The 27,703-nt window shown below is 39.7% G+C and overlaps 1 protein-coding gene across 1 annotated transcript in view; it reads left to right on the forward strand.

The window, feature by feature from the left end:
* Positions 1-1,863: 1,863 nt before the first annotated feature.
* Btla (B and T lymphocyte associated) overlaps positions 1,864-27,703 on the forward strand; it is a 33,051-nt gene continuing 7,211 nt past the window's right edge. The window contains exons 1-5 of the mRNA XM_076548882.1: positions 1,864-2,907; positions 17,483-17,803; positions 21,381-21,416; positions 22,850-23,008; positions 26,748-26,794. Coding sequence (XP_076404997.1) covers positions 2,823-2,907; positions 17,483-17,803; positions 21,381-21,416; positions 22,850-23,008; positions 26,748-26,794 — 648 coding nt within the window. The 5' untranslated portion in view covers positions 1,864-2,822. The remainder of the gene's footprint in view (positions 2,908-17,482; positions 17,804-21,380; positions 21,417-22,849; positions 23,009-26,747; positions 26,795-27,703) is intronic.

Below are 27,703 nucleotides of genomic sequence, written 5' to 3' on the forward strand. Positions count from 1 at the left end.
TGACATCTAGTGAGTATCAAATCTTTGATACCACATCTCAAAAGTTCACCAGTTCCACCAACAAGTCAATTTCTAACCATCCTTTCAATTGAATGTGTCCGAACCATGTTTATATCTTTTTCAGAATTGCACTCTGGCCACAGTTCTGTGGGATCTGAATTCAGTAGGTTAAGTGCAAGACCTAGGAATCAGTCATTTTCTAACAAGTACTCAGGCTGATTGTAAAGAGCAGTCATGTATAGATGCCACTGCTAGCAATAACATTAGTGCGGAAATCGATACATTAGAATGAGAATGGTTTTAGATGTGGGGTGACGCTATGGAGTATTATCTGGGTGTGCGCTAAAAAAGTCATGACTAAGGAGGGTCTGATGTTGTCGAACATTATTGCATCTAAGTCTGTGACTGCTGTTTTTCTGAACACCTGGATGAAATACTACAGAAAATAAAGTTGCTTTATGCTTCACAGTAGTAACTGAGTCAGCAAGTAAGTGGAATAATTACTGTGCAAGTGGCTCCTGGGTGTTTGTAAAGATAATTTGCATTTTGCCAAATTCTATTTTACTTTTTGTCATTCAACATACAACTAGCAGTTTGTGTTCTAAAGTTCATGTTTTAAAACTGTTCCCAGTATGCAACAAATCACTTCTAAGAATGCAGTAAACTCTTTCAATATGTGCATTGACATGGAAATTACAATTTTCAGATCAAATGATACATGATTACGGTGGGATGGTTTGAGATAAAAAGCCTAGCTACTGGATAAGTTATAAACACAAAGCAATACTGACTTGTCATTGAGCAATGCATTTCTGAATCTGGCTTCTTTCAGTTCTTTCCTAGAATAAAAAGGAGAGTGAGATTCTGAGGCAAAGTCTTGGCTAGTGGTACTCTCAGTACTGCCAGCTGTGAAGTGCTAAATAGCCAGTCTGTAGCCTCGGCTGGCCTCGAACTCATAGAGATCTGCCTGGTTCTCCGAGTGCTGGGATTAAAGGCGTGCACCACCATGGCCTGGCCAGGATGGACTCCTTTATATGACAAAAGAAATCATGAGGCTGATGGTTCAGCCAGTAAAATACCTGCTGTGCTCAAATGAGGACTTTAATTCAGATCCCCAGAAACCACATAAAAGGATAGATACAGTGATACGTATTTGTAATCCCAGTGCTGGGAAGTGAGTGAGAGAGACAGATGGATTCCTGGAGCTCATTTCCAGTTCACTCTAGTCAAATCGATGAGCTTCTGGTTCAGTGAGAAGCCCTGTCTACAAATATAAGGTGGAAAATGACTGAGAAGGAAACCTGATCCATGAACTCGCTCGGGAGAATGCACACAGCATGTCTACACATCTACATGAACACTTACATACATGACACACACATCAAAAGCAGAAGCAGAAGCAGGAGGAGAGAGAGAACAATTCCCAGAGCAGAGAATGATGAAAGTCTGTACTTGACAGGCTTTACTTCTGGTTGGATAATATTGTGAGCTTTAGATGATTCAAGGCTTTTCTTTTAAACTTCTCAGGCCATTTCGGAGGGACAATGAACATTGCTTTAACTGCCACAGGAATTGCACACCCCATTCTGAACAGGAAAGAGGAATGAGTGGTAACGTACTATAAACAGGGTGCCTCCTTGGCCAGCAGTGTGGCTTCTAAGAGCTCTGCAGACTGTATTACCTGGTGTGCCCAGGGTACATGGATGTCAATACTGGTTGGCCAAGTTTCTTAAATTCGGAAGCAGCGTGCTCATTCATGTTTGTATCTCCAGCCGCTGTGGCTTATCTGTTTAAATAAATGAATACAAAATACACTGGAGTTTGGCCTTGGATGGATATCACCACCCTTGGAGGGAAAGATTTCTCAGTTTCTCCCAATGACTACAAATGCACAAGTGAAAAACATCAAGCTTTTTCATTTGGAAAATACATAAGTTCCTGTTGTTTTAAGCTAGTGATTAAATGTGAGCTGGGGACCCAGAGCCCTCCCTCTGCCCCCCAGCAATCTAATTTAGGACTTTCCCATTTCTTACTTTACTGCTTAATCTAGACAACAACCACATAAAGCATACCCAAAAACGGAAGTTTCCTTTAATTGGTATTCAAGATCTCGTTTTTTGCTTAGAACTTTAATATTTAGAAAGAACATGGAGACAGCACTAATCGTGATTGTGTTCCATTGATAGGCATCTACAGACCGAAGAAGAAGGCCCTTTCTTCTTCCGTTGGTGAAGTGCATCCTGTCACTCATTTTCTCCATAAGCTCAGAGAAGTCTTCACTGCTTTCAGGTCAATGAGCATTCTCATCGTACCGTGACATGATGGGGTGGGGGTGGGGGTGGTTCTAAGATACACTACACAGAAGAAGTTTCGTAATCACAAGCTATGGAAAGGGGACATGCATGCTTAGCCTAGGTATTTTTACCATGAATTTCCCAACCTTGATTTGATTAAAATCACCTAAAACTGGACCAATTCGGATTTTTCAAGTTTAATTGTTCACTTTGAGGAAAACCTCAAGGCGTCATAAGAAGAGTAGCAGGGCGGAAAGAGAAGCAGGGACCCAGGTGCTTTGTACATCAGGAGGCCTGAGAAGTGAAGGGTAGATTGGATCAGAAGCAAAACCACAGCACAGTTTCTGTTCACTTGCTTTCAGAAAATCACTCAGGCTCTTCATACTGTCCTCTCCCGCCAGCTCTCCTGACTTTTTTTCCTCCTAAGATGCTGCTAGGGTAGATAATACCATCCAGCTCGGAAGATCCCTAGGGAAGAAGAGAAGCCTTCTGCTGGAGGAGTTTACCCCTGCCTGATATGTGCTGGGAATGAAGACACTGCCTGCCATGCTTGGGACTCCAGAGTTATTTAGGGAACTCTTAATCCTCCACCTGGGCCTCTGGAGCATCCGTGGTAAGGCACCTCCTAAGGGGACTTCTGGGTTTCTTCCTCAGTGTTCGTGTCTGTGATAGTTTTTCTCGGGCTTGCTTAGTGGAGAGGGATGTTTACGTGCAGGGGGTAACTCAGAGTAGTTGCCATTGCTTCTTGAAAATGCTAGAGGATGTGATTGAAAGCAGAACACCGTATTCACCTGCCTACAGAGCAGACACCGAGTCCATACCTTGGCCACGTTTCCTAAAAACATGCCCTGATGATAAGTAAGGATACTGCAGTGGATGTTATAAACATTTAGGTACTAATTTGTCACTACCGCTCGTGAGATCTCTCTGGCTGCCATACTAATGGGAAAGAAATCTCATGTTCTTTCCAAATGGATGTCAGTAGGATGCTGTAGTGTGTAATTGGGTGGGGAAGGTATTGGATCCTTGAGTTTACAGCTGTGGCCATGGTTACTGTCAAATGATGTTCAATCTCAGTGAAATCCCTCCTTGTTTCTGTGGGATGTACTATGAGAACACTGAGCAAACACCATGCTGTGAAGTAGAGGAGCAGAGCACTGGTGTTTCAGTTTTGTTGGATGAGATGATTTGCAAGTGGTTGCCAACTGAACATAGAAAACAATTCTCCATAGGTGACCCTGGCTCATCCCTGCAGAGCCTTTTTGTTAGCAAACCCTGCAGTTCCTTCTTTATCTTGCCATCTCTCGTGACTTTGCTCAGGAACCATGCATTGATTAGGGGAAAGACTGTGGAATGGTCAGCAGAAGTTTCTTATTCCTCAGTTAATTCTGGGCTCAAGGATATTTTAAGGAATTATCTCCCACCAGAGCACGTGTATCGCTTGGGCACATTTGTTTTAAATTGGAAAATCCAACCACTGAGGTCTTGTGGAATGTCATCTTGAATTCTAGAACTATGAAGTTCTAGAATTCAGCTCTGATGTCACTAGACCATATATCCAGGGGCAGAGTAAAACATCTCCTCAGTCATCCAAGCCCTCAGTTATTAGTGGTCCATCACATAGGTGCAACTGGAGTCAAACATTAAACTGAATCTATTTAATTCCAAGGGTCCTCTGTGTAATGAAGAAAAATTTTAATTCTGCATCACAGTTGGGCTGTACTCCATATTCTGTTCTTCCACCCAGTGTGCTATAACCTAGTGTTCATGTACATAAACTTGGTTATCAGAATTGGATTCTTTTTTTTTTTTTTTTTTTGGTTTTTCGAGACAGGGTTTCTCTGTGTAGCTTTGCACCTTCCCTGGGACTCACTTGGTAGTCCAGGCTGGCCTCGAACTCACAGAGATCCTCCTGGCTCTGCCTCCCAAGTGCTGGGATTAAAGGCGTGCGCCACCACCGTCCGGCCAGAATTGGATTCTTTATCGACTTTGTCACTTACATTATAGACTCAGTTTCTTTTCCTTTCTTAGCTCTCCTTTCAATTAAAAGCATATAATACTTATACCTAAAGATTGTCCCTTTGTTAGGTCTATAGTGCCTAGCTATAGTAAGTACATGAACTTAAAGCTTGATAAATGTTAATGATAATTTTGCTAACAGTTTTTATTTCATCAGTACCTCCCACAAAATCCAATTAAATGAGAATTGAGGTTTAACATGAACACTTTAAGTAATTCTGGTTTTAAGCTTTTTCATCCTTTTTAAAAAAATTGTCAAATACTATATGTATGAAGTATTATGTAAGGCTATAATGGAGGCATACATTGTAGAATGTTTAAATCAACTTGCCTATGACCGCGCATACTTATTATTTTAAATCTATCCAGTTATTAATTTTAAAATAGTTAGCTGCAGTCACTGTGCTATGACTAAAACTTTTTACTTCTGTTGAGCTTTGGCTTCATGCTTTGTGGTCAGTGTTTCTCTAATACTTGTTTCAAAGCTAAAATAATTAATAAAATATCTTGTGTGAAATTTTTAAACCCAAATGTAATGAATATATGTAGAAAATTAAATGGAAAGATTTAGGCATTGGCCAGATGTCTTATACAGTAGTTGATAAGGTGGATTACAGTGTTACTCAGGTTTAATTAATGGATTAGTAGATTACAGTGTCATTCATATTGAATTAATGGATTAGTGGATTACAGTGTTACTCTGCATTACAAATATAGGTTGGATGCTGGTGGTATGGCTCAGTGAGCAGTGGGTAGAGGTGCTTGCTGCCATACCTGAAAACTTGAGTTCAATCCCAGGGACTCACATGGTAGAAGGAGAGAATCAACTTCTGCATCCTGAAAGTTATCCTCTGACTTCTGTACAGATCAAACACACACACACACACACACACACACACACACACACACACACACACACACGATCCTGTGCACATTCACACATACACACACTAAATAAACAAATGCAATAAAATGTATTTTAAAATAATATAGGTTGAGAAAGGAGCATTTGGTGAGGTTTGAAAGTGTGGCTCAGTGATAGAGTGCTTGCCTAACATTCTTAGGCTCTGTTCTCAACACCCTGCTGTCCCCTCCCTCCAAAAGAAGAAAGCAAAAAGTAATCTTTGGTAATAAGGAATTATTCTGGACAAAAATGATGGTAGTTCCATCCCTTAAAATTATACTAATGACATAAAGAACCTTTATATATTGAAGAATTCCTGTGACTTTCAATAACTACTGAATTCTTTATAGTAGTGTATTCTCAAACTATTTAAGAATGGTTTAAACATATTTCCCCCAATTATAGTAATATGAAATGCTCATGAGGTGTGCTTTTTGTATTTCTCAAAAAAGAAAAATATAGAGAAACTCTCCCCTCAGTTTCAAGAACGTCATTTCCTCTCATGATGGAAATAGAGTATAAATATGATGCTAGAAAGTTCTGAGTGCAGGTGGAGATTGCTCCATCCTGAGGGCCTGGACCACTCATTCAGTTGAGGCTAACTGAGGACTTTAATTTGTGTGTGTGTGTGTGTGTGTGTGTGTGTGTGTGTGTGTGTGTGTGTGTGTTTGATCTGGAGTAAAGGCAGTACAAAATCTTTGATTGATCGTTGATTATTGTGATAAAAATAGTCATAATATGACCCAGCAAGGAGACATTTACAGATTTACAGCCTGGCTCTTTTGAGAACACCCTGCATAGAGAGTCATGTTGCCAACGTGGCCTTGCCTGTGTCTTCTTTCTCCTGAAGGTGAGCATTGTGATGTTGCTGTGTGGAGCCATTTTTAAATTGGGTCAGAGCAGACAGATGCTCTGAATCAGTCTATTACCCCTTGACAAGGTAACATGTCCTCATCTCACTTGAAAACGCTTTTAATTTTTAAATTTTTTTGTTGTATGTATTTGCATCTGCCATGCTGTGGATGACCATAGAGTCCAGTAAAAGGTATTAGATGCCCTGTAGTTTCAATTATAGTGGTTATGAGCTGCCTGATGTGGATGCAGGAAACTGAACTTGGGACCTCTGGAAGAACAGCAAGTGCTCTTACCTGCTGAGGTGTTTCTCCAGCCCCTCTCTGACGCATCTTCATGACTCTAGTCATTCCTGTTGAAAAGTTCACATGGAATCCTGGAAACAGAGCTGCATCTTTCCCCAAATTCCAAACACCTTTTGCGTATCATGAAAGTGTCTGGAACTTATGCAAATACCTAGAAAAAACATTCCTATGCTTCAGGATTTCCTGGATTGAGCACAATCATATTAAGCCATGTGCTGATTACATCCTTGAACTGACTCACTAATATTATTCAGCTCTTTAAATTACTGTTACTTCCTTTACTGCACTATAAAACTGCCCTCCATTGTATTACTGAAGTTGAAACTATTACCACACCTCCATGGGACTTTCCTATTTAGCTTCCATTACCTGCATGCTTGTTGGAAGAAAAATGCTGAAAAGTATTTGTAATGAGGTTCATATGATGCAATTGACTTTTTGCTTGATTTCTTGGACAATCTGTTGTGCAGTGGTTAAGAATGGATGTCTGGGTTTGGGGATTTAGCTCAGTGGTAGAGCGCTTACCTAGCAAGCACAAGGCCCTGGGTTCGGTCCTCAGCTCTGGGGGGGGGGGGGAATGGATGTCTGGAGACAGCCCAATCAGTCCATGGCTGTTACTTACTGGTTATATGACTACAGCAGCTCTAGTTCTCAATTCCTCATCTAAAAGAAGAAAACAGTCATGATGTTTCATTGAGGTGTTATGACGATTAAGTGCCTTGATTCTGTACAAATACCCAGAACGTTGTAGAGCACACTGTCAGTGCTGCGTAAATTCTGCTAAGAGTGATTATTTGTTATTGTTTTCTTCTGGTTCAAACTTTAATTAGCTTAATTGTTTCCTTAAGTGGTATTGGGAAGTGATATTTCTTTGAGGCTAGCAGACTCAGTAGTTCTCTATGTTATCTGTTATCATCTTCGGTCACAAGGAATGCCACCACACGTTATCTTTTTGAGAGTTAGTCAGTTTCTCCCACCCAGGTGTCATTTGTGATTTGTAATTCACTTTTCTCCAGTTCTCAGTTCTCTTACCTTGAAATTACTTAATATTGTGCCCCTGTCTTATATGCTTTGCACTTACGGTTTATTTATCCCATGATGTACATGTATGGATGTCATTCTTCATATCCTCAGAGTCTGATGTGTATATCCTTTGACACTCCTCTTAAACACAGGTCAGGGGACTGTCTGATGGACCATGTAGGACAGTCACAAACAAAACCAAGTTCATCTGGTAGGTCTCTCTAACACCTTTTCCTCTTCCCTAATTGCCATGTTCATCTAACAAACAGCCTGGAATTCACACCCATCAGCAATAGTCCATGGTTCAGAAATCATCAACAGGAGAAACATTCAGATTTTAGCTGGATGGTCACGACTCCTTTCACTTTCTTCTGTAGTCTTAGAAAAGGAAAGTGAACTGTGGGGAACAATTGGCAGGGTTTTCCCCCCACAAACCAACCTTGTTTTCCACAGGTCAGTCATACCTGGAATTGAGAGGCATTGAAGCTCAGTGTGTTGTTTCTGTAGCAGACTGTATTAGGGAAGTGAGAAAATACATTGGAGGGAGGTGAAAGTAGACTTCGCTGTACCTTTCTGACTTAACACACTCTTACTGAGCATCACAAAGAAACACCATTCCCCTGACAAGTTTTGTAAAAACTCAAGCTGGTTTCTGACAGGATAAGAGGAGCTCACCAAACACTGCTGTCAACAGCCTTTAAGGTCGGCTTCTCTTCCTGAAAGATTTGTGACCAAGGCAGAGGACCTAGCATCTCTGGAAGACAAGGCCCACTTGTACCAGGTACTCAGTGTCCCCCTGACCAGAAGCACCTGTAACTTGTCAGTAAGAATCTTTATTCCTCAGAGTCTCAACAAAACTTCTGTTGTTCATTGGAGATATTTATATATTATCTACCGAGCTATCTGACAAAACTCGCCCTGGACACATTGGATGGACAAGGCTCCATGAAGTGGAATGCATGTGAATCCTCTGAGCTGGGGAGCAAAGGCAGTGAACAATAGGGTCGAAGGTGACATAAGGTGACATCTGCCACCTAGTAGACTTATAATGAAGTGCCAAGAGCTGACTTGGAAAGAAAGCCAAAGACAAAGCTCTTTAGTTTGTAGTTGTGGCCATGTCAGCTAGGCCTTGATGGTCAGTATAATTCCATAACATTTTTGTTTATAAGAAAGAATTACATTGTTATATAGCACTCCCTTTTCTGTCTGTGTATTTGTTGGGCTGAAATAGATCCCACTCATTACACACCACTGCTAATCCCGTGAAAGTAGCTAGGATTAATTTTTAAGAACAGAGGTACTTGGGGAAGACCTTTGGATTTTTATTTTGTCCCTGAGACTCATAGTTTTTTATGGCTTTTGACAATTATTCAACTTATAAGTCAGTTTTATAAATCCATCCCTATTGCAAAAATAGTAACACTTGGTATTTATTGTTGCTAAGTATAATCTAAGTGTAGCGCCAAGAACTTTTCCTACATATGCTCATTCACAATAACTCATTTGGATAAAAACCTGTGTCTTGGAAGAAGCAGTAGACCTGGATTTAAATGCTAGTCCCAAGTCTCACTCCCAATAGCTGGTGAACTATATGGTAGATGGCTTATTTGTTCTAGAATTCATTTTTTTCAACTTAAATACAAAGACAGTACCGTTGATCACTCATAAATGCATGATTCATGAATTAGGATGGTTCAACTTAGAAACTGTCAAAACATTACAATGGTGCATAAGTGATATGAATTTAGCAGAAGATACACTTCAAAATTTAAGTTTTGATATTTTCCATGGCTAGCGATATGTGTTGTGATAGTCTTTTGCAGTGCTGGCTAGAGTCCTACTCAACTATGCAATCACTGAGGTAAATGACCAATACCATCCAGTGTACCGTGGTGCGAGCAGTTTTTGGTTAAGTATATTCTAAAATTACACAAAGTACCAACACTTAACTATGACTTTTTGTTAGTTTATTTGGGCTAACTGTAGGGTAATCTGTTTTGAATAAGTTTAAGGAAGGCTAGGTTAGGATATGATGATTGATAAATTTAGGTTTACTAAGTGAATTTTTCCTCCCAATATTTTAAAATTATGATGAGTTTATCAGCACACAATTCTACCATAAGCCAAGGAGCACCTCTATAAATGATGCCCAAAAGTACTTAGCACATAGTAAGAACTTAAGAATGATTAGCCATTTTTCCATTTGTCCACTTTTGTGCTGGATCTGGGAGATGTATGTGCACACTGATATGGAAGGTTTAGTGAACCTGTGTAACTAGCTATGAATGAGCACAGGAGGTTCTGAAATTATCTGCCAAACATGGCTTAAATTGCAATCTGCTGTCTGGATGGCCTTTCAAGGTCTGCACTTGTCCTGCTTTAAGTATTTCTAGGAGAGGAAATACTATAGGCACCTTTGAGTATTTAAAAAGAAGTGGTATTTTAAATATCAAAACAACTGGTTTTGGACAAAATAATTTCAAAATTATTGGTAAAAATAAGACATGTCTGGCTTAATGTCTCTGATTGTCCTATACAACCAAATTTAAGAGATAGTCTTTAAATTCTTTCCCAAAATCTCATGTCACAATAACTATCGTAAACTTTAACCCTAGAAGAACCTGTGTTCTTTAAAAATGTATTAAATAAAATTTAAATGTGTTACATATGATTATAAAGATGTATATGCTTTAAGAGGAAAAAATAATAGATGATTATAAAAATTCTTCCAATTTTCTTATTCCATGTTCTCTGCTGTGTTTTAAGTGATGTTATATGAATTCATACCATGTGTGTACTTCACATGGGGTTAATTCTTTTCAGGTCCATTTCACAGCAGCCTCAGTTTTCATTGTATGCTTCATCCCTGAGACCAAGACACAGGGTTTTCCTCCAACAATGGTGCTTTTCCAATTACAGTTCTGATTTTAACTTAGATGTATATGTATTGCTGTTATTCATATTTCTCTAGATATTCCTAGGATTTTTTGGAATATCTTACTTATGGAATATGCTCACTTACCATAAAGTAATACATTTAACCAAAACTACAAAACATTCAATGAATGGTTTCTGAATGGAGTGCAGATCCCCCAATATAGTCTCATGTTACTGTGGTGTTTCTGGTTTTGTGGCTGTGGCAACTAGCTTATGATGAGAAATACAATACCTTGACTTTCTGATGTGGTGCCTGTGATTTTCTCAAGTGTCTGGCTGATGTCCTAGGATGGTTACTGTAAAATTACAAGGCTGTGCATGGACTAACCTTGGCTAGGTGCATGCAGGGCACCTTCAAAGGATTCCTACATTCCAGTTCTAGGAAAGATATATCTCTTTCCTTTCCTCAGTGAGTGTAACCTCCCCACTCCCTTCATTATTCCTAGCCTTTCAAGTCAGCAGAATATAGTACTGAATATTGTCTAGAGACTTTTCCCCCTCCTGATGTAAAGACACCATTAATATTAATTATTAATACACTATTGGTAATACTTTTATTTTTCTAAAATGGTTTACATTCATGTGTTCATCTTTGACATTGTAACTCAAACTTATCCAATCTTCACCTTTTTTCATTAATTTCACTCAATGACTGCAACCATTTTTGAAGTTTCTATAAGCTGTAAGAATTTTTCAATGGAGGGTTGATGACTCTTGGCTGAGACTTGCTTTACAATAATAGGTGTAATCAAGGCAAGGCAGTTGAAGCAATTTTAGACTAGCATAAGGCATTTTAATGAGTGGAGATGGCATTGTGAAGACAAGAGGACTGGGTTTCCCTAGAGGTGGGCTTGGGTTACATTCTTTGATGAAACCTTTTTTGACCAACTCAACCAGAAGGGCTCTTCCCATCTTGAGGATCTGAAAGCTGGGAGATTATGTCATGTCTGAGATTTAAAAAGTCTAACTATAAAATTCTGTTAGAAATTATCAGATTCCTAAATGATCATAGGCAGTGGTATGTCCATACCTTTAGAGTATGGACAACAGGAAGGCACAGTATCCATACTATCTGGTGTTGATCATCACTATGTATTAGAAGTTCTGACAATGTCCATGGTAAAACATTCCCCACTGGAGTAATTTTGGTTTAAATTCTGACTAGTTAATATGTTACCATTGAGTTTTTTTTTTTTTTGTTTTTTTTTTTTGGTTTTTCGAGACAGGGTTTCTCTGCGTAGCTTTGTGCCTTTCCTGGGACTCACTTGGTAGCCCAGGCTGGCCTCGAACTCACACAGATCCGCCTGGCTCTGCCTCCCGAGTGCTGGGATTAAAGGCGTGCGCCACCACCGCCCGGCCTTACCATTGAGTTTTTAAATATGTATATAATTTGTAAATAAACATGTTTGTAATATTTATCCTCAGCAGAAATTTCACTCTACATAAAAGTTAATTCAGAACTGCCCAGCTGTAGAACTGGCCCTGAGCACATATGAATTCAGCCCTTTTGCTCACTTTAAGCATGAATTATACTCAGAACCACTAGAGTTTGATTCTGGCCAGTATCCCCACATTCTTTGTGATAGTACATATCCTTACAACATTTTTGTTTTGTGACTTTATTTTATATATATGATCATTTTATTGTTTATTTCCTTTTGAAATTTCACAAAATGTATTTTTCATATGGAGATAGTAGTTGTCCAAAATGATACAACCCAGTTTTCTCATTGGCTAGACACTAACTGGTTATCCATTGGTGTGTACAGTTCACATAGAATACAAACCACAAGTGGCTCTGGGAAGACTTTTTCATAGGCTCCTCCACTTCCAGTGGCTCACAAAGAGCTATGTCATATGAAATCCTGGGGGTGGTAGGTAGTTTTGGCGTCTTGCTGCCTGTGTTTTCATTATTCCTCATTGAAAACCCCCACCAGATAAGAATGTTTGAGAAAAGCAGCCGGGACAATAATACCAAGGACAAAGTGGCTGGGAGTTGGCAGACAAGTCAGAGCTAAACCCAACGGTGATTATTTCCTCCCCAGAAACTATTTGCTTGAGGAGACAATCCAGTCAAGGGTAGCTGTGAGCATCCTGAGTGTCACATAATTGATTGGCATATTTCAAGGCAGACAGAAAGGAATTGTCAACATGCTTGCCAGATAGAAAATTAGAACTGTGACATCTGTCTCAGTAGATCATTCTTGACCTGCTAACATCAAGTTATCGGCTTTGAGGATGAGAAGAAAAAGAAACCCTGCCTTATTTGCACACAGAGTGACTATTCTTGATGTCTAATGCTGTAAAAGCATTCTTCTATTTATCCTAACATTGAAGAAAAATTCTGTGCCGGCTAATGTGATTGTCAGTCACCTTTATCCTGTGGAGAAGAATACTCAGAAGCCACAATAATGTTTCTGTTATTTCATTCCAAATCAGTGATGCTTCTCTTAAGTGTATAGTCACAGAATGCTAACGATGGACTAGGTTATTAGCATGAGGTAACAATTCTCTGGCTGAAGGGAAGGGTAATGCATTGCAGTTAGAAGTTTTGTAGACTAGGAATGATTTCACAGTCATGCATTGAGGGAAGTGAGGTGTGTGTGTGTGTGTGTGTGTGTGTGTGTGTGTGTGTGTGTGTGTTGACAGTTGATACATGAGAATTTTCCTATTTTTATAGTTCAATGTGTACCTCATTTTGAAGAAATTGGGGGTCCAAGTTGGGCATCATATTTTTTCTTCATGGATAGGAAAAGTTTCAGTGTCCCCAAACTGTGCTCATCCTATTCATTCTGGAATAACCAGTGATCTTTATCACTTCCAGAAAGCCATGATCCACCTGTGTATCAGTCCCTTAAATCTGCTGCGAGACTATTGAACTAAGGAGAAGCCTTTGTTTTTCCACTTCGTCAGACTCCAGTACCTAAACAGTCTCTGCTCTGATGGCCAAAGGCTGTTCATCCACTGAAGGGCAGCTCAGCTTCTAGGAAAGCACACCAGCAGCCCAGGCTGAGTGCTTTGTACCTGTGTACAGTATTAACCTCCCATTTGTTGTGCATGATTGTTTTCCACATGAAGGCAAATTCCACCAAGGCAGACCTCATTTCTAATTCCTATATTCTCTAACAAGAAATGCACAAGGCTCCTCTGAACCTTGCTTTCAAGCTTGGATACATTTCAAGAGAAAAAGAATAGTATATAATAGATTTATTTAGAAAAAGTCCTTATCATTACATAATTGTCCCATGAATGAACAGTAAGCTCATTGAGGACAACATTCCTTTGGCCACAGCCCCCTTGTTGTTCAGATGTTCTCAAGAAAATAAAAAAAGGGAAGTGAGGAGGCTGAGGTCTCTTAACTTGAGAGAGGAAGGAACTTTGGAGACAAGGTTTCACTTGACGTTTTCACCTTTGCCTTCCCCCTTCGGCTTTCTTGCTTTTTGCTGTAAATCTGACCACATCAGGTACTGTATTGTTAGGTACTTCCTTTTGGTCAGCAACCTTACCCTTCCTCTTCAAGCTTTTGAAAACTTGCCCTTATAACTTACCTTTTGATTTTCTTTCATGTTTATTCTAGAACATTTGAAGCGACTGAACCATGACATCTTAAAGTGAAGTTGTTTGGGAATCCAATAGAGTTAAAAATAAGTCACTAATCGGAGATGCTAAAAGTTCTCTGTAGGGGTCCCTAGTCTCTACCTGACTCCTGAGAATTCAGTCAAAGTTCAGTTGTTCTAAGCAAGAGGAGGTGGGATCTGGGCAAAAGTTACAGTGCGAGATTTATTAAGTGTTAAGATATAGTTAAAATAATGTCCTGAGCACTCTTCATCTTTAAAGGAAGCCTTGACTATATTCTCATTTAGGTGTCATTATAGCCTGTGATTCCATACATCTATTTAGGAAAGTACTTGAGCATGAAAGTTAGTGAGGAGGCAGAGGACGTTTATTGCCATGAAATAGAATATTTCAAAACTAAGAAAGAGCCGGGCATAGTGACTCATGCCTTTAATCCCAGCACTCCGGAGGCAGAGGCAGGTGGATTTCTGTGAGTTTGAGGCTAGCCTGGTCTACAGAGTCATTTCCATGACAGCAAGAGCTACATAGTGAGATCCTTTCTAAAAATTCAAAACAAAACAATAAAACAACAACACAACAACAAAACTAAGAAAGATCATAAGGCTGGAGGAAAAAGAACTTGAAATACGTTAAGACCCTGTGTTTAGCCTCATCTTTAATGTAAAAAGAGGAAGCTGGAAAGTGCCACAGAGTACTTCACAACAGGGTTCTTTGCCTATTTTACTTATTTCATTTTACCAGCTCAGGAAATCCCATCTAGTCATTTCTTGATGCGTCAGACATAGCAGTTATACGATGGACATGATGCGCAAAGGCTTCTAACGTTGTCATGATCATGCCATTTCCTCTGCTCATTTATGAATGAACACTTGAACATGACTGTTTTCTGAGCAATTGCAGCTTGGGACTTAGTAGCCAGTTTCTGTTTTGAAGTACCCATGCTGGTAGAATCTTTGGTGGACCAAATTACACACTTGTTTGTTTCAAGAAAGGGATGTATTTGAACCTGATTTTAAATTTTATGATTTTTGTGCTTTTAATATAACACAATTATAGGTTGATTAGCAAATGATAATGAAATTGTAAGAACTATGTGTAAAGTGAGGTAAATTTGGTATCTTAAATTGTCTATCTTTTTTTGCATAGAGAAGATCTTTTTCGTGTGCCTTGGCCTCAAGTTTATGTGTTGAGGTTACAAAGCATGTGATAATAAGTTAATAATAAAATAGTACATAAGTGAATGATTATGTAACATACAGTGACATAGAAAATTTAAATTGTTTTTCTATGCTATCGGTTGTTTTTGTTTGCTTTTTTTCTGGTATTGCTCTTTAAGAAGTGTCTTGCTATATAGCACAGGTTGGCCTGAAAATTACTATGTGACTCAGTCAATTCTTCTGCCTCAGCCTCTTAAGCACCAGTATTATCCATATGAGCCACTACTCCAGGCTTGTACGTCTACTTTTACAAATTCCTGGCAATTATTAACTCAAGGTTCATAAGTCATTGGAAGATGCATATTCAGGAGAAAAGCTCATTTCCTCAAAACAAAAAGATGCATATTTCCAAGATACCTGTCTGGTATGCAGAAATTCCCAAAGAACTGGGGTGCTGTTTCTCTTTCTGCTTTGTAAAGTATACAAATGTCGGCTGTCATCAGAACACATCCTACCTTGGCATGGTTATCCTGAGTTGCATGTCTCTTACTCAGATTCATGGAAAAGAATGAAAGACAGTATTAAAGCCATTGAAAAACAAGGGAATGCTTCTATATACTATCATATCACCTGCAAATAGTGATACTTTGACTTCTTCCTTTCCAGTTTGTATCCCCTTGATCTCCTTCAGTTGTCTAATTGTCTAGCTAGAACTTCAAGTACTATACTGACTAGATATTGAGAGAGTTGGCAGTCTAATCTTGTCCCTAATGTTAGTAGAATTGCTCTGAGTTTCTCCTATTTAATTTGATATTGGTTATAGGCTTGCTGTAAATTGCCAGGCAATGCTTCCCATGGTGGTACTGGGACATCAACCCAGCCACAAAACCTTGAACCTACAATCTGTCCTGTTTGCAAATGTTCTGGGACAATGGTGGCACAGAACTTGTGGGAATGGCCAACCAATGACAGGTCTAATTTGAGGCCCACACCATGAGAGGGAGCTCATGCCCAGCACTGCCTGGATGGCCAGGAACTAGAGGCTGGATAGCTCAGAGACCTAAGGTAAAACCAAACATGACTGCCCCCAACCCCTCAAAAATTAGTGAAATTATTCCTAATGATATTCTGCTATTATGCTCAGTGCCTAGCCCAGTTGTCATCAGTGAGGCTTCCTCCAGCAGCCTATGGGAGTGGATGCAAAGACCCACAGCCAGACATTAGGTGGAGCTCAGGGAACCCCACAGAAGATGGGGAGGAAGAATTACAGGAGCCAGAGGGGTTGAGAACACCAGGAGAACGTGGCCCACAGAATCAACTAAGCAGGACTCATAGACTGAAGTGGCAATGATGGAGCCTGCATGAGTATGCACTAGGTCCTTTTCATACATGTTAGGATTGTTACCTTGGTGTTTTTGTGGGGCCCCAACAGTGGGAGTAGGGGTGTCTCTGACTCTTCTGCCTGCTCTTGGGACCCTTTTTGCCCTACGGGGATGCCTCTTTCAGCCTTGTTATGAGGTTGTGCCTATTCTTATTGTATCTTGTTAGGCCCTAGTTGGTGGATATCCCTGAGAGGTCTGCTCTTTTCTGAAGGGAAATGGAGGAGGAGTGGATCTGGAGGGGAAGGGGAAGAAGGGATCTGGGAGGAGTGGAGGAGGGGGAAACTGTAGGCAGGATGTATTTATTGTATGAGAGAAGGATTAAAAAAAAGAATCGAAATAAAAAATGATAAACATCCAAAAAAGGAATAAAGAAAAACAAGGGAAGAATATTATTACTGCCAAGTATTGTATAGAAGTGATTGTTTATAATTCCCTATTTAACTTGACCATAGTAGTGCTGATATTAGAAAATGTAAAATGTGATTACTGGCTAAGAAGTAATACAAACAAAATAATGCCGATAAATAATGCAGTAGAGATCTCATCATGACTTTAAAGCCTCAGTTTTTCTAATTATTAGCATATAACCATGGACAAGTTCTTTAGCATTTCAACCTCATCTGTAAAACAGAATTCATAATGTTATTTTGTGGGGAGGATGAAACTAATTAATTAATTGTTTGTTAGTTTGTTTTTTGAGACAGAGTTTCTCTGTGTATCCCTGGTTGTCCTGGAACTTGCTTTCTAGACCAGGCTGGCCTGAAACTCAGAGATCTGCCTGCCTCTGTCTCCAGAGTGCTGAGATTAGAGGTGTGTGTCATTACCACTCAGTGAAATGATTTATTTTTAAAACAACTATTTATTATGTGCTAGCTATGTACCACATTGGGCTAGTGGAGGTAAAGTACTGAAAAATAGTACTGAGGAAAATTATGGAATTGTGCACTAGAAATCTTTGTGGGAAATAATTGCTGCATTATCTATGGTCCTACTAGAAGATCATACTGATTCCAGTTTTGCTTTTGTGTTTTAGGTGAAGAGTCATGTGAAGTACAAATTAAGGTTAACAGGCATTCGGAATATGTCACAACAGGAGAGCACTTTAAAATTAAATGTCCTGTGACATACTGTGATCACAGACCTAATGTGACTTGGTGCAAGTACAGTGGAAAACAATGTTTACCTTTTGAGTTTGGACCTCAGAAACACACTAGTTGGGAAGAAAAGCCAGAGGCTTCGGTTTTTATTCTCCATTTTAAACCAATAAATGCCAGTGATGGTGGATCATATAGCTGTTCTACAAACTTTAATTCTAATGTTATTTACAGCCGCACAATAACCATCAATGTGACAGGTGAGTGCTCTACCCCAGGCCATCTATGGCTTTTTTTCATTGCGTTTCCATGGAAGAGACAACCCAGACTTGCAGATGCTTTGGTTAGAAGTTGGAACACTTGTATCACATCCACAGTCTACCACATCTTCCAGACTGTGACAGTCATAAATACATAAAGTATTTGTGTAGGGGAAGAGAAGGGTGAGGCAAGAACAGTAGAGGAAAAATAATGGAAGTTACTGGTCTTTTTTTGAGGTAGGGTCCAGCTGTTCTGGAACTCTCTTTGTAAACCAGGCTGTCCTGGAACTCACAGAGACCCACCTGCCTCTGCCTCCCGAGTGCTGGGATTAAATGTGTGTGCACTACCACAGCAGGCAGTTATTGATTGTTCTTGCCTTTAGAGATTAAAACATTTATTGGACAAGTTCAAAAATGATCACAACAACATTGTTTTCTTTTTCCTTAATTTTTTTTCTGTTGTTGGCTCTTGTTGATTAGAATTTGTAGAAGTTATGTTTACATAAGCAGCAGATTTGTAGCATGAATTAACAGATAAAGATGTAAAAATACCCTATTGTCATCAGCTTGGAAGACTGTTATAAAGATGGCAGTCCCCAAGATTGAACATCATTGTCTCCATCAAATCTTATTTAATTCTAAAATTCACATCATGTTGTAACAGACTCCAAGAAGCCAAAATAAACTGGATAAAGAAGAGAGTTGGAAGTTTACGACTTCTCTATTTCAAAACTCATTATTAAAATATAGCTATTTAAATACTGTTGTGAGATCAACATAGCAGAATTGAGAGTCTAGAATAAAATTCTGTATAGGATCAATTGACTTTTTATATTATTTTGATTTTCTCTGTGTGGGTGTTTTAGCCTGCATGTATGTCTGTGTACTACACATATGGCTTGTGTTTCTGGGACTGAAGTTACAGATGGTTTGATCTTCCATGTGGGTTCTGGGAATTGGGCCTGGGTCCTCTGGAAGAGCAGCTAATATTCCCAACTACTGAGCTTTCTTTATGCCTCTCAATTGTTTTTTGTTGTTACTTATTTTTGTTTTGCTTTGCTTTGTTTTTTGAGACAGTGTTTCAGTATGTATTTTTTGCTATCCTGAAACTGGCTATGGAGACTAGGCTGTACTGAAAATCAGAGATCCACTGCTGCTTCCTCCAAATACTGGGCTTAAAAGTATGTGTCACCTTGCCCAATGCCCTCAACTGATTTTTGAGAAGTAAGATAAAAATCATCCATATGGGAAAGAAAAGTCTCTTTAACAATAGCAACTGGGAACTTAGCTCAATGGTAGAGTTCTTACGTACTATATTGGAGGCTCATGATTTGATTCCTTGCACAAAAAAAGAAAAAAAAATCCACCAAAAATGACAAAGAAAGAAGGAAAAATAACCCCAACACAAATGATGTTGAGATATAATTGTATATACATATGCCAAAATTGAATTTGAACCTCCTGCTTCATACCATGTAAATAAGTAAGTCAGTAGGAGAAGGAAGAATAAAGGAGAAGGAAATGATGGGAGTTGAATGAACAAAATTCATGATATATGTGAATGAAAATGTCAAATAATAAAAAGCCTCAAAATTGATCAGAAATTTAAATATAAGAAATTAATCTACAAAACTACTTTTACACAAAACCATACATATGCATAAAAAGCTAAGTCTTGATCTTTTATTTTGTAATCATTTCCTAGATATGATTATAAAAGCATACAACAAAAGCAATAGCAGTGGAGTAGACTTCATCACAATTCAACATGTTTCTGCATCAAGAGTGAAAAGGCGCCTCACAGAACATGAGAAAGTATTTGAGATCACATGCCTAATAAGAGACTATTGCCCAACATATATAAAGATGCACCAGAGCTTTCTCCATACCTTCCTGCATCACTTCAAGGAGGAACCTTTCCAAGCTGAACAGCATTACTTCCCATTGCCTTATCTTTGTGTGTGTGTGTACATATATGTGTCTGCACATGTGTGTACGTGGAAGGCAGAGATTGACATCTGGTGTCTTATTTCCACCTTATTTTTTGAGATAAGATCTCTCAGTGAACTTGGGACTCAATGGAACAACTGTTAGGCTGGCTAGTCATTGATAACCTGGGATGCTCCTGTTGCTGCCTCCTTAGCACTGGATGACAGACAGGAGCTGCCATGTTCTCTCTCTTATGTGGATACTGAACATTCAACGTAGGTCCTCAATCTCACACATGTGACGCATCTTCCCAGGACCAGCCTTACACATCCCCATCATCACCTTCCTATGCCACTCTCACCCATTTCAGAAGATCCATTTTTATACCTATCACAACTATACTTTTCCTTTCAAGCCCTGATTATTGCCCAAGTTCTCCAGGAAACCTCCAGGATTACTCTCAATGAACTGATTCTGCAGTCTGTCAATTTGCTTATCATTCAGGTCTATGTCTCTCATTTATCATACATTTCCTTTCCCTGTGCATTATATAAAAATACGTCAAGTTTCATAAGAGCTTATAGTGCCTTACAAAATAGAAATCATGTCTTGCTTTTTGTGGTTGTTTTTCTTTTGTAGAAGTCACATACATTTCTTTTTAGGATTAGTTTAAATTTCAGCTGAGTATATAGTCTCCTTTAGGGAAATGGTGATTACAGGGAAAGAATAAAAATATTCTTTTTATTTTTGAACCCAAGAGTATTCTGGGAACTGCTTATGAAATGAGGAAATAAATATGTCCTGGGACTATGGTTATGCTTGTAATTAGTAAAATTTGGAGATATAATACAAGTATTTTGTTTTTTACCCTTTGAAATATCTTTCTGAGGGGATGTTGGAAATGCCCCTGTTTTTGCATATGTTTTGCTTTTTATGTTCATGATAGGAATTGGTTTGTGTAAGGACAATTGTGGACAGAAGGAGGCTTGGCTATTCTTGAGAAAGTAACTGTCTTCCAGAATGATGAAAGGCACCTTGTGAAACAAACCAGTGTCCAAGGGGATTATCTCACAGAGCCAGGAACAGCCCCTGCATATTATAAAACTCCGCGATTCTCAATCGTCCCAGGTTAGTTTCTGAGTAGGGACATTAGATAAATGCAGAGGTCATTATCGAGATGAGTGTTGAGTGAGAAGGCAGGGAGTGAGAAGGCAGGAATTGAGAGGCACAATCTTTGTTTCAGAATGAGCACCTTGACTGACTCTCACCCAGAGCGTCCACAGTCTCAGAAGCACCTGAGGGTTATGTGTTTTATTACATTGCAGGTGTCAGAGGTCACACATGGTCTCTGTGTCCTTATGCCTAAGGAATGAGGAGGAGAGAACCAAAGCAGTCAGTTTAAGGTTATACTGTGTTGATAGCAGTCTTTCTTCAGACTTGAAAAGAACTCCTTTGCTTTGTGTACCATGATCTCAAGGTGAAGATCCATGAATTATGCAAGCTGAACTTGGCCTGGATTATTGGATTCTCTGTTGTCGTGGCAACACTGGAGTCCTTTCTAAATAGCTCTGACTTTAGAGATAACATTGAGTACTACCTTAGTGTTTTCTCAAGCCATTTTAATACTTAATCTTGTTTTCTGTTTCAGAAAGGACTCAAAATGATTCAGAACACCATCTAATAAGTAAGTATGAAACCAATCAAAATTAGCAAGTTTGTTTGGTGTTCGGATAAATAATGGGAATAAGGTCTTCTTAATTGAGTTTGTTTGTATTAGATTATCTATTGTTTGCCAGCAGACTGCCTTCCCCCAGACAGCTGCATCTGCTTCTTGGCTGCTTGCCCAACCTAAACAGCAGCTGCAGTAATTCGCCACCATTCTGTACCATTAAACTATATGCTCACTGTATGTCCCCTTCAACTGCTCCTGATTGTTTTTACCCTCAAAGAGAGGATCTGGGGTATGTGTGTGTGTGTGTGTGTGGAGGGGGAATCACACACATAATTCAAACTTTATTTCACTGCTTTTGATACTCAGTATCAAAATAACAGTAACTCCAAAGAAGCAGTACATCTTACATCATAAGCCAGAACACACACACAGGAAAAGCAAATCCACACAATCCATAGATAGTGGAGTTGTTTGATTTCCGTGCTATGGGAATGGAAGAGTGCCCTGTGTAGTGCAGGGATTTTATTAAGCCCTTGACTTTCCCTTACTAGATGCAGGTACTCTCCCACCTTGTGATACCAGAAAGGTCTCCCAAAACTACCACATGTTTCTGGAGCGTGAGAGATTTTCTGGTTGAGAACCACTGCATGTACTATGAATTCAGATATTTTGTAGTTTGTCTTATATTATTAAAACACTACTATTTGGGGGGGGGGAGGTCTAGAGAGATTGCTCAGCAGTTAAGAGCACTGGCTGCTCTTCCAGAGGACCTGGGTTCAATTCCTAGCACCCACACGGCAGCTCACAACTGTCTATAACTCAGTGAATCCAACTCTCTCACAAATGCAAGCAGGTCAAACACCAATGCATATAAAAATAAAAGAAAATATGTTTAAAAAAACTACTATTTTTTGATTCACTGAGTTGTGTCACAACTTATTTGTAAGTCAATTTTAACACTGATCAGTCATAATGAGCACTAGCTAGATGCTAAGAAAAGCATATTTGGTAAGAATAAAAGTATTTGATGTTTGGAGATAATGATGTCTTATGAGAGAGAGCAAAGGTACAGCATCAGAAACCCTCTGGCAGGAGTCCCAACTGCCATTCATGAGCTGTCTGTCTTTGGGCAATTTTTGGAGCAATAACATTCCTTTCAAGTTCTAAAACTGTATAAAGAAAATGGTTTCATGAGCTCTGAGCTAAATATATAAATGAAAGGGCCTGGTGAAGTAGTTTGTGAGAACTGTCACAGAGATCTTTCTTCAGATGACTTGTTCAAGACGAATGTGAGATGTTCACAAAAGTTAAAAAGAGTAGGTTGATGGTACTGGGACCACCAAAGGAGAAATAGAGGACTTGAATTATTGTCATAATTCAAACTATGACAATGCAAAAGGGTATTGTTAACTCTAATGCTTCTAGAATGTCTTAATTGTTTTCAGCACCGTCTGACATCCCAGATGCCACCAACGCCTCAGGACCACCCACCACGGAAGAGAGGCTGGACATGATCTGGCTGCTTTACAGCTTGCTTCCTTTGGGGGCATTGCCTCTGCTGCTCGCCTGTTTCTGCCTGGTCTGTTTCCTGAAAAGGCGCCAAGGTGGGTTGCAATTTCCCTCTGCCCTCATGTACCACACACTTGGGGCCCATTTTCTAGAGCATAAATTTTTTTTTGTTGGCTAGTGTTTTCTTTCTGAATAACGATTCCTGGGGAACTACTGGTTTCCACTAGAAAACTGAATGGGCTAAGGTGGGCTCTCTCCAGGCATGATAAGGCATATTCACCACATCACAATGCTAGCCTGGAGTTGTGGCGAAGAGGGCACATTACTGGAGTATTCTCATTCTATACACATCAATCTCAGGTGTGTATAAAGACAGCGTTTTCCTAAACTTTAATCAGGTTGAAAGGCAGGTTGAAATAATCTCTTGAATGAACATGTTTGATTTGAGTTATTCTTTTTAAGACCTTTCCACAGCTATACCACATAATTCCAATGATACACACCCTTATCTAAATAAAGAACCATTGTCCCCAGAAGGGATTCATGTGCGTTTGTACTTTCTATTCTGTCATAAACCCATGCTTGCGTCAGATTTTTACTCAGTAGTGTTGCATTTGAAAATGTGGACTTGCCTACAATAAGAGAGTTGTGATATTTCTAAAACAGTTGCCTTTTCCTTTTGAAATCATGTCTTCATCATCATCACTGAACAGTGAAACTCAGCAAGAGAGGCATGCTGATCTGGTCCATCTATATTTTCTGTTTCCTGTTCTTCTCCTTGTCTTCCCCTCCCCTTTTTCTACAATACAAGCCACAGTGTAGCTGTAGAAACTGAGCCAGACAGAGCATCCCTTGTTTGGCTGCCACAAGAGAAAGCTTTGTCTGGATGGAAGAGCTTCTGGTGTTTTGAAGTAAGTGCTTCTGGATCCCAGAACCTTTTTACAGTTCTAAGGAATCCCCCTGTAAACCCAGCTCTGCTTCTGTAACTACACAGCACAAGAAACTAGAATAATCTTTATTGGTCATCATATCCAAAGGGAATTGGGAGCATGGGTATGTGACAAGAACATTAGTTACATTTTTATAATTCTGTTTGTTGAGAATTTCTTACATGCATACAATACATTTTGACCATTGTCACACTGTCCTTTTCTCTAACCCCTCTAGTCCCTCCTAGATCCTCCTCCCAATTACACACACACACACACACACACACACACACACACACACACACACACACACACCTCTTAGGTTTTTTGTTGCTGTGAAGAGACACCATAACCATGGGAACTCTTATAAAGAAAACATCTAATTGGAGTGGCTTGCTTATAGTTTTAGATGTTCAGGCCATTATCATCTTGACAGGGAGCATGGCAGCATGCAGGCAGAAGTAGTGCCAGAGTAGTAGCTGAAAGCCCAACATCTTGCAAGCAACAGGAAACTGACTGACTCACTGGGTGGTATCTTGAGCAAAAGAAACTTCAAAGCTTATCCCGACAGGGGCACATTTCCTCTAGCAAGGCCATACCAATTCCACCAAAAATCATACCTCCTAATAGTGCCACTTCCTATGAGATTATGGGGGTCAGTTACATTCAAACTACTACATTCCATTCCGTGGCCCCCATAAGCTTGTATCAATATCATAATGCAGAATTCATTTAGTCCAACTTCAAAAGTCCCCCATAGTCTATCACAGTCTCAACAGTGTTTAAAAGTCCAAAGTTCAAAGTCTCTTCTGGGATTCATGCAATCTCTTAACTGTAATCATCTGTAAAATCAAAATCAAAAAGCAGATCACATACTTCCAACATATAATGGCACAGGATATACATTACCATTCCACAATGCAGAGAAGGGAGCATAGTGAGGAAATATGCGACCAAAACCTGACCAAAAACCAGCTGAGCAAACTCCAAACTTTGCATCTCCATGTCTGATGTCAAAACACTCTTCAGATCTCCAATTCTGTTCAGCTTTGTTGACTGAAACACACTTTTGTTTTCCTTTTGGGCTGGTTCCACTCCCTGTTAGCAGCTCTTCTCAGCAAGTATCCCATGACTCTGGCATCTCTACCATCTTGCATTCTCCAAAGCAATCCAGGCTTTAACTTCATAGCTTCATGAAATGACCTCTCTACTAGGCCTCCATTCAGTGATGCCCCTGTCACATGCCTGGCCTCAGTGGCTTTCTTTAGGTACACAAGCACATTACATAACCAATTTTTTTCTGCCCTTAACTCGAGAGGCAGAAACACGTGGCTGAAGCTGCCAAGTTCTGCTGCTTACTGGGGCTGGAACATGGAATACTCATTCAATTATATCTTCACCAGCTTTCTGTCCTTTACTGCTTAAGGTTGGCTGTCCTGAGACTTGCTCTCTAGACCAAGCTGACCTCACACTCAGAGATCTGCCATGCTCTGTCTTCCCAGTGCTAGGATTAAAGGCTTGCACTACCACACCCATCTCTAAGCTTTTCTTTAATTCATAAGTTGGAAATTTAGTTGGACAAGGGCAAAAAGCAGCCACTTTCTTCACCAAAATATCCCAAGAAGAATCTCTAGGCAACATACTAAAATTATTCTCCTCTGTAACCTTTTGAACAAGCTCCCCACAGTTCATCAAATTGCATTCAGCATTACTGTCTTCCATGCCCCTACTAGTATGGCCCATCAAGCAGTGCTTAAAGCATTCCACTATTTCCTTAACCCAAAGTACCAAAGTCCAAATTCCTCCAAACAAAAACATGGGTCTGGCCTATCACAGCAATACCCCAGTCCCTGGTATCAACTTCTGTCTTAGTTAGCATCTCTATTACTGTGAAGAGACACCATGACCATGGCAACTCTTATAAAGAAAATATTTAAGTGGGGTGACTCCCTTACAGTTTCAGAGGTTCAACCTTTATCATCACGATAGGGAGCATGGTGGCATGCAGGCAGATATGGTGTTGGAGTAGTAGCTAAGATTCCTATATCTTGCAAGCAACAGGAAGTCGACTGACACACTGGGCAGTATCCTGAGCATAGGAAACCTTAAATCCCACCCCCACAGTGACACATTTCCTCCAACAAGGCCATAAACACTCCACCAAAGCCACACTTCCTAATAGTGCTATTCCTTATCAGATTATTGGGGCCAATTACATTCAAACTACCACAACATATATCCCATTGAGCCAATTACTGTTGCTCATATACATATAGCTGTGGAGATTCACTGAGGTATGGTAACCTGCCAGAGATGATCCCCTCCCCCTGCAAAAGAACTAACTCTTCCTCTCCTAGCATCTACTATCTGTCATGAGCTAAAGGTTGCAGAGCTCCAGTACTGCCATGCTGGCTGTCTTAATCTTGCACAGGTCTGTAACAAGAAACCACAGGTGTTATGAGTTACTTGATACAATGGCACAGTCACATCCAGGAGGCAGTTTTTCCTCAGTCTTCACCAACCTCTGGCTCTTACACTATTTCTTCAATGTTACCTGAGCCTTGGGGGAGGAGTATGCTATAGATGTCCCATCTATCGTAGAGCTGACAGAAGCACTTTTAACATCGAGACTGCAATGACTCCCAACCTTTGAAACTGTTCTTCATTAGATCCTACTCCTTCCTTCGTCTTGGATGTGAAGACTGTTGTATGACATAAGAAGTGAGGGGAAGGAAGTGGGCATGTGCATTCTCACAGGCCGAGATGTGTGTGGTCCAGGTAGCAAGGCAAAGCTAACAGTATGAGTGCTGGAGTGCATGAGGTGGGTGTGGTGGGAAGATCATTTACCTTGCTTTCTTAATACCATTTGATGACCATTTTTCTTTCTTTCTTTTCAATCTTTCAGGGAAAGGAAAGATGCCTTCTGACTTAGCAGAAAGGGACGTTAACCTGGTACGTCTGAAATATCTGCTGAGACAAACACATTTTATGTTACACCATATGTATTTTTTCAGTAAGTTTATATGACATTATCACACACACACACACACACACACACACACACACACACACACACACTCCAGATTTTTCATGTCAGCTGTGATTGCTTGTATAATACTTGTATAAGATAGGGCCTCTAAACAACTTGCTATGGAGTGGGGAGGAAAAGATGGTAGTCAAAAATGGATGGGGAGAGAGCCGTTTTCAGTGTGCTCACTGTAAATAAACCCTCGCTTATATTATTGTAAGCCACTGAAATGAAATTCATTGTGGGAAAAACCATCAAAATAGAAAGGGAACAGGTTGGGAAGAGGAAGGGGATTGGGAGGATTGGGAAGGGGACAAGAGAGACTAATGGAGGGTGACTATGAACAAACCTATTGTTTACATCTATGTCATTACACATTATTATGTGTAGTTACTATATGCTAATGAAACATAAAAAATAACAAAACAGAAAAGTACAGGGTTCTGATCTTATTTCAAAATAGTCCTTCTGAGGTAATGATTCTCAACCTTCTTAATGCTTCGACCCTTTAATACCTCATGTTGTGGTGACCCCCAACCATAAAATTATTTCCATTGCTACTTTGTAACTGTAATTTTACCACTGTTATAAATCATAATGTCAATATTTTGGGAGATAGAAATTTGCCAAAGGGCTCGTGACCCACAGGATGAGAACCACTGTTCTAAGGGAATAAAAGTGGTTGTATAGACAAGTCCACTTGGTCATAACACACTTAAAAGGGTTAGACTTTTTGAAAGTGAGTTATAAACCAGCATGCTTGTTTTTAAAAGAGCCGTACAACTGCAATAGGTCTTCAAGGTGAGATGTCTGCCTGTCTAACAGCCTTTATT

This window comes from Peromyscus maniculatus, chromosome 12 (assembly GCF_049852395.1).
Source record: "Peromyscus maniculatus bairdii isolate BWxNUB_F1_BW_parent chromosome 12, HU_Pman_BW_mat_3.1, whole genome shotgun sequence".
NCBI classification, from domain to species: domain Eukaryota; kingdom Metazoa; phylum Chordata; class Mammalia; order Rodentia; family Cricetidae; genus Peromyscus; species Peromyscus maniculatus.